The sequence below is a fragment of the Ipomoea nil genome, unplaced genomic scaffold, assembly GCF_001879475.1.
Source record: "Ipomoea nil cultivar Tokyo-kokei standard unplaced genomic scaffold, Asagao_1.1 scaffold2280, whole genome shotgun sequence".
Classification (NCBI taxonomy): Eukaryota; Viridiplantae; Streptophyta; class Magnoliopsida; order Solanales; family Convolvulaceae; genus Ipomoea; species Ipomoea nil.
The window spans coordinates 2,058,525-2,066,462 of NW_017618708.1; the positions used below are offsets into that span (position 1 = coordinate 2,058,525).

Below are 7,938 nucleotides of genomic sequence, written 5' to 3' on the forward strand. Positions count from 1 at the left end.
CTCATCAATCTTCTTCTGGAGCTCGTCCATCCTCCTCTGCAGCTGCTCGACCTCTACCCGATGAGAGCTCGGATCTCTACCTTTCGTTTCACCCGATCGTTCGACCCGGGAGGCCTGCTCGCGTCGCGGGTGGAGTCAGGAGACCCGACCTGCTGACCCGTGCGAGGCTGCCTCGTGTCGTTGCTGGGCGCGGGGCCTATGGCTCGACGACCTCCGAGTGACCGATCCCTGTCGTGTCGGCCGGCGGGAGCATGACTCCGCCGCCGGTGGCCCGTTGGCTGGCCTCGGACCCAACCTATCCCGGGCTGTCACGCGATCGCCCAACCTCTCCAGGGCGGGCCTGGTTTGGGTTGGTGCCCTTCCATCGTCGTCACGCTGGCGGTCTCGGCAGGAGTCTCCTCCTCCCCGCCTCTCTGATGGTCGAGGCGAGTTGACCTCCCCCTGGGTGACAAGTGCCTGGGGCGGTCGGGTGCTCGGGCCGCTGCGCCCCCGGGTGGGAGGAGGCGGAGGCGGCGCCGGCGCCCCTTCGGTGGCGCCTAGGGAGGCTTCATCCTCTGCCCGGAGGCCCGCCGCGACGCGCGCCAGCGCGGTTGAAACTTGCTCGAAGACCGCCACCCCCTCCTGGATGTGCGCGCGAGCCAGAGCGGGGGCGGCAGGGGGTGGTGGTGGTGCACCACTGCTACGGTGGTTGGTGAGTTGGGCCCTCAGATCTCCCCCTGACCTGGTGGTGGCGGCCGGTTGGATGCTGGGGGCGGGGGTCCCGTTGGGACTGTTCCCGTTCGCGACGAGTTGGGTGCCGCGGGAACCATTGGTATGACGAGAGCCGGATCTCGATCGTGCCATCGCTGTGGATGAACAATAGTGGGGAGAGCGCTTAAGCTTGTACAACAGCTCTCAACAAGAGCACCAATGATGGAATTAATTAAACTGGGGGTCCGACTTAATTAACCCGAATAAGAATACGGATGATAAATAAGTAATACGAATGATGTAGCAAAGGCCTTGAGACCGTAAATTGTATTAAAATGCCGTAGAATTGGCTATTACAGTAGTATTTTAGGACAAAGTATGTAGAAGATGTAGATTGTGTCTTAACGAGACAAGGTGGGGGGCTTTTATACAACCCCCGCCCCTAATCGCCACCCCCTAAAGCGGGGGGTGGTTAGATCCGAGTTGACCGCGCCCGGTCTCACGACCGGGCCGCACAGTGGGGCCAGGCCGAGCCCATCATGGGCTCGGGCCGAGCCCGTGTGGAGGTCGGCCCGACCTCTTCGAGAGGCCGGCCCGGCCTCCAACGTGGCCCGTGCGGGGGCCACGTGGCGAGGTCGAGCCGAGGCGGGTACGTGGCGCCGCCCCGGGACCCGTTCTTGCTTCGCGCCTTCGGGTCGATTCCTAATATATCCTTCAAAAGGTCTAATTAATTAGTAGCTATTCTTCTGTATCTATCTGTACACATTCAAATGCAATAATTGGAGACCTTAAACTAGAGGCATATCTGATCTTTTGCATCATTTCATTGAAGCAGTATAACAAAACAACCTTAAAAACCAGTCATTGGAATTCTTCCCTGTGAACAGAACTGCTCCACAGGAGAACAACAGCAACGACAACGAGTATAGTGACCAGTGTCCATTTCAGAGCAATAGTCTAATCAGAAAAGAACAAATGTTAAACCTTAGTTTGAGCAGGGTTATGAACCTTAGTATCATCATCCATACATTCTCGCGTACCTCGAGCTTTTTAAACCGCCAGATTGGAGAATCACTCAGATTGTTGAAGTGAAAGTGTCAAAGTGTTGAAGTTGTTATGGTTCTGAACTAGAAATGTGATGAATTCTGACTGGTTTCTACCAAATGTGGCAAAAGTAATACTTGAGGATCAAATGTAGAAGTGACCTATTAGTCATGGGACCAAAAGTGAAAATAATTCTAAAGTTGATTTACATACCTGTTACTTCTTCTTTGTAATGCTTAATTTCCTTACTTGTCATTTCTATTGTTGATTTGAGTTCCTTCTCACTCTCCTCAACCTCTGACAAATCATTCTTTAACTTGATAAGTGTTGTCCCCAATTTGGTAATCCTTGAATCCATGTCCCGCTTCTGCTCATACTCCAATCTGGGAATTGATATATTATTACTCCGTAATATGTATTGCATTACAGTAACAAATCAGTATGCCAAAGCTGCAAACTCTCCAAGTGTTCTTAAGATGATAGGTTCAAACTATCCCCCATCCCCACAGATTATGCATGAAGAGAGAGAGAGAGAGAGAGAGAGAGAGAGAGAGAGATGACAAACTGCAATATAACTGATTAAACACTTAATCATTAAGCAAAGTTATACCTCTTAAATAATTAACTTCAACTAATTCTTGTAAATAACTATCATCAATGTACACATGAATGACCAAGAACTTAGAGTCCTTGTCTTTTCTGTTCCTCTCCAAGTGCTTCCTGATAGCAACAGCCTTCTTAATAAAGTGGTACAAATCCTCTGGAATCTCAGGAGCAAGCCCTACACACCCAAACCAATATCAAATCTAGAATCATAGTAAATGACCGTACTCATGGGAGCCCAAGCATGTAGAGGGTGGCTTGATTAATTAACAAAGTTGAACTAGAACTGGCTTGTAAATAATAAAGCTTGGGCTATTAATCTCTTAGGGGATTGAGCTTTTCTTTGTTTAACACCAAAAGGATAATGCTCAGCTGGCTTGTATATATAATAACAAAACTCACAACAGTGGTGGAGCTTGGTTCGGTTTACCAAGCTAAAGAGGCCCAAGGAACACTTTTAACTCTTTACAACTATAATCAAACAACATTCAACAATAAACCAGAGCTAAGTATACTTAGAAGTTAGAAATTAATAAAGCTAGAAACTTGGAAAGACAAACAATACCATGAGCTTTGAGGATTCGGAGAATCTTGCTTCCAGTAACACTCTTCACCTGAGTAATTCCATGTGAATCCCGGAGAATAACACCAATCCGAGAAGGAGTCATACCCCTTTTGGCGAACATACAGATGTTCTCATCGACCTAATATGATGAAAATTACACTATCAATACACTAACCATTCATAGAATCCAAAAAGCAATCAATCATATCAGACAAAGTCCCGTATCAATGTTAGGCAAATCAGAAGTCATAAAATGCAAATCGAACAACAAAAACTAATCAAATTGATATATCTCACATCTTGGGAAGAGATCTTGAGCTAGCTGGGATGGGTTCTCTTGTACGGAAGAGCTGAAGATGAAATACCCTTACTGAAATGCAACAAGTAATGCAACCGATACTTAGAATCACGATCTGACTATACATTTCAACAATGAAAGTTAAGGTATTTGGAATCACTGACGTACCCGCGACTGTGGCGGCGAGTATGGAGACCGGAGGCGTCAGCGGCGGCGAGCTTGGGCGGCTTGCGGTGGACGATGAAACACTAACAGTGCGGATGGAGAGCGGCGGATGGCTGATGGACGGCGTTGAAGTGAAGAATGGACGGCGGGGACGGCTGATGGAGAGCGGCAGGCGGCGGATGAAGATCGGAGCGGATGAAGATGGTTTACGCGTGAGAAGGTCGGACTAGCTGCTGGGTTGCTAGGGTTATTTGGATTAAAAAAATAATTCGCGTCACTTTGGACGCGAGTGATGAATGGGATTCTATTATTCGCGTCCAAAGTACTGAGCTTTGGACGCGAATAAAAGAAGACTTTTAATATTGGCGTCCAAAGTACAGAGCTTTGGACGCCAATACTGTTTTAAAATTTAAAAAAAAAAAAAAAGAAAATTATTTATATAGTGGCATTTTAATTACAAAAATGCCACCGTATTACACTTTAGGCGTCCAAAGTTTTAACTTTAGACGCGAATTAGTCGATTTTATTGATGTTTTTTGTACTAGTGTATTGAGGTCTACTTGCGATGCCTGGTTGGAGATCACCCTCGAAAGTGGACAGACATTCTCCCTTGGGTTTAGTATTTTTACAATACTGTTTTCCACTATGCCCTCCGTTCAACCCCTTTTCAGATTGTGTATGGCAGGCCACCTCCACGTCTTTTATCCTATGAACCAGGTACGTCTAAAGTGGACGCAGTGGATGCAGCTTTGCAATCTCGAGATGAGGTTCTCCGTGACGCACGGCATCACCTCCAGTTGGCCCAGTCGAGGATGGAACAAGCATATAACCGCCTCCATCGAGCTGTGGAGTTTGACGAAGGTCAGTGGGTTTGGGTGAAGTTGCAGCCATATCGGCAGAATTCCTTAGCCCGGCGGTGGAATAATAAACTGTCCCCACGATTTTATGGCCCCTTTCGAATACTGAAATGAATTGGTAAGGTAGCCTATCAATTGGAGCTTCCCCCGGAGTCACGCGTGCATAATGTGTTTCACGTATCCTTCCTTAAGCCATTACAGGCAATGCTCACTCCTTGCTTTCTCCACTACCACCTACAAGAGATGGCCGAGTGATTTTGCTGCCTGAGGCAGTGTTTAAGTGCAGACTCAACCGTGGTGTAAGGGAGATATTAGTCCAGTGGCAGGGGTTTCCCATGGAGGATGCCACTTGGGAAGTGTTAAGTAACTTTGTCTTGCAGTTTCCTGATTTCAAGCTTGCGGACAAGCTTGATGTCCCGGAGGGGAGTAATGATGCATTTTGGGGGCAGCATTATTCTCGTAGAACCAAGAACAAGCAGGATGAGGCAACAATAGGAAAGTTGGGGTAGAAAGGAAGCCACTAGGAAAGAATTGGAAAATTGAGGTTATTTAGAAAGATACTTATTTCAGTTTTTGGAAACTTATTTCCTTATTCTATAGATACTTTCGTTATTTAGTAAGTTGGAATATTTTAGCATATTACTTAGCTAGTCAGCTTATTTAGTTTATTTCCTATTTCATGAGTTGTAATTTACCCTATAAAAAGGGGAACCAATTCTAATAAAAAGCAAACAGAATTTTTATCCCAGCAAAGAGAATTAAGGAGTTCTGGGGCCTCAAGAAAACCCAGACCAGTTTTGTGCTATTTTCTATCTTACATTCTTGCCTGTGACGATCAGTTCATAACAGTCTACTACTCTTAGAAGTTTCAAGTGTGAAAATAGGCTTTCCTCGTCTACATACCTGTAATTGTAAAGATGAGTGCAATGAAAGGAATGAGATTTGTGAAAGCACTCATCATCTTCAAACCTGACTCTAGTTTTTTATGTAAGACTTATCCAACGGCAAGGTTTTTCATCTCCAATGACATTCATGAGATTTTCATAACGAGCTTCTTTCAAGCACAAATCTCGCAATAGATCATGTATCCTTACTCTTTTTATTTTCCCATTGTAGCTCTGTTTACTAACTATAACAAGACTTCTATCAACAAGATCTTGCAAGCATTCCATGGCCACTTCTTCCATATTCACATGCTTCACACTGCTCAAAAATCCTTCTGCTGCCCACAACGTAACCTAACCAACTTCTTCACAGGAATTTCATAGTCTTCCTAAAAAATTCCAAAATATAAAAAGCAAGCTTTTAAGTGATGGGGCAATTGGTTGTAACTTAGATATTGTATTCTCTGTTGATGTGCCTTAGTAAGTTAGTTAGTTACTAGTCAGTCAACAGACCAAGTCTTTAGGAGATATTATCTCTTTATGGCTTAATAATAGGATCTTTCAACAAATCAGAATTTTATGTGTTTGGTTACATTTTTTGCTCTATATAAAGAGCCATGGTTCTGTGAATAAAAATGCAGAAGTTAGCCTTTTTCTCCTACAATTTTCTGTTCTATATCCTGACTGTTTTTCTGCTACTTTACTTTAAAACAACAAATTGGTATCAGAGCTTATTCTTGAGGGACTTGTGAGTTGAGTGAATCCAGACACAAACCCAAAACACTACACAAAAATCCATAAACCCAATAACCTCTTCAAAAATGGATATTGAAAACAATTTCTCCCAAATTTCACCACCAATCTTTGATGGTGAGAATTACCAAGCCTGGGCTGTTAGAATGACAGTCCACTTGGAAGCATCAGATCTTTGGCAAGCTATAGACCAGGACTATGAGGTGGATCCACTGCCTGCAAATCCTACGATGGCTCAACTGAAGATACACAAAGAAAAAACATTGAGGAAGTCCAAAGCTAAAGCTTGTATGTTCTCTGCTGTTTCAAGTTCTATATTTACAAAAATTATAAACTTAAAGATAGCAAATGATATATGGGATTTTCTAAAGAAAGAGTACCAAGGAAATGAGAGAACCAGAAACATGCAAATACTTAACCTAATCATAGAGTTTGAAATGGTGAAGATGAAGGAGTCAGAAACCATTAAGGAGTACTCCAATAATCTCATCGGCATAACTAATAAGATACGGTTGCTTAGTAAGGACTTTTCTGATGATCGGATTGTGCAAAAGATCATTGTAACCTTACTTGAGAAGTATGAGTCAAAGATTTCTTCCTTGGAAGAATCTAAAGATCTGTCAAGCATATCCTTGGCAGAATTGGTACATGCATTGCAGGCACCAGAACAAAGGAGAATGCTGAGAAACGAAGCACCAATAGAGGGTGCTTTTCAAGCAAAGGCAGAAGGCTCAGGAGGAGGTGATAGGAAGAACTTCAAAAAGAAAAAGGCTGGCAACAACAAGAATGAAACATATCCACCATGTCCACACTGCAAAAAAACAAATCACCCACAAAGGAAATGTTGGTGGAGGCCTGATGTCAAGTGCAGAAAATGTGGTAAGACGGGACATATGGAGCGTATTTGCAAGTCCCAACAACATGAAGAAGCTAAAGCTTCTACAGAGCAATATGATGACGATCAACTGTTTGTTGCAACATGTTTTGCAACAATCGACAGCTCAAGTGATTCCTAGTTGATTGATAGTGGTTGCACGAATCACATGACCAATGATCGAGAGCTCTTCAAAGAGCTTGATAAAACAACTGTTTCTAAAGTAAAAATTGGAAATGGTGTTTTTCTTCCGATCAAAGAGAAAGGAACAGTGGCTATACAAAGCTTAACAAGTGTGAAATATATTTCAGATGTTTTGTATGTGCCTGAAATTGACCAAAATTTGCTTAGTGTTGGTCAGTTGATTGAAAAAGGCTTCAAAGTTCTTTTTGAGGACCAATGGTGCTTGATTAAAGATGCGCAAGGCAAAGGTGTGTTCAAAGTGAAGATGAGAGCAAAAAGCTTTGCTTTGAACTTAATGGAGGAAGAACAAATGGCATTTTCTAGCATTGTTAGCAATGCAGAAATATGACATAAAAGGCTTGGGCATTTCCACAATGCCGGTCTTTTACATATGCAGAAACATAACTTGGTGAAAGGAGTTCCGTTCTTGGAGGACAAGCTGGCTGATTGTGTGGCATGTCAATATGGAAAACAAGTCAAGCAATCTTTCCCGAAATTTGCATGGAGAGCAACACATAAGCTGCAACTTGTGCATACAGATGTTTGTGGACCTATGAGAACACCCACTTTGAATGGTAGTAAGTACTATATTGCATTCATTGATGATTATACAAGATATTGTTGGATTTATTTTCTCAAATTTAAATCTGAGGTTGCCAACACATTTTGGAGATATAAAACATGGGTGGAAAATCAAAGTGGTTGTAAGATACAGATAATAAGGTCTGATAATGGGAAAGAATATGCAAATGGCATGTTTGACAAGTTTTGTGAAGAAGCAGGTATTCAACATCAATTTACTCCTCCTTACACCCCACAGCAGAATGGTGTAATTGAGAGAAAAAATCGAAGCATTATGGAAATGCGAGGTGTGTGTTGCATGAAAAAGAGCTGCCTAAGAAATTGTGGACAGAGGCTGCTAGCACTGCTTTTTTCTTGCTGAATAGGCTGCCAACAAGAGTTTTAAAAAATAAAACTCCGCATGAAGCTTGGTTTGGTTATAAACCAAACCTACAAAATCT

At 43.3% G+C, this 7,938-nt stretch overlaps 1 protein-coding gene and 1 pseudogene across 1 annotated transcript; one reads left to right on the plus strand and one right to left on the minus strand.

Annotated features, from left to right (window-relative positions):
* Positions 1–1,817: 1,817 nt before the first annotated feature.
* LOC109150746 lies at positions 1,818–4,256 on the minus strand (annotated as a pseudogene).
* A 1,671-nt stretch (positions 4,257–5,927) lies between these two features.
* LOC109150747 lies at positions 5,928–6,875 on the plus strand. The gene has a single exon (XM_019298732.1). The coding sequence runs from the start codon at positions 5,928–5,930 to the stop codon at positions 6,873–6,875; it is 948 nt and encodes a 315-aa protein (XP_019154277.1).
* The last annotated feature ends 1,063 nt before the right edge of the window (positions 6,876–7,938 follow it).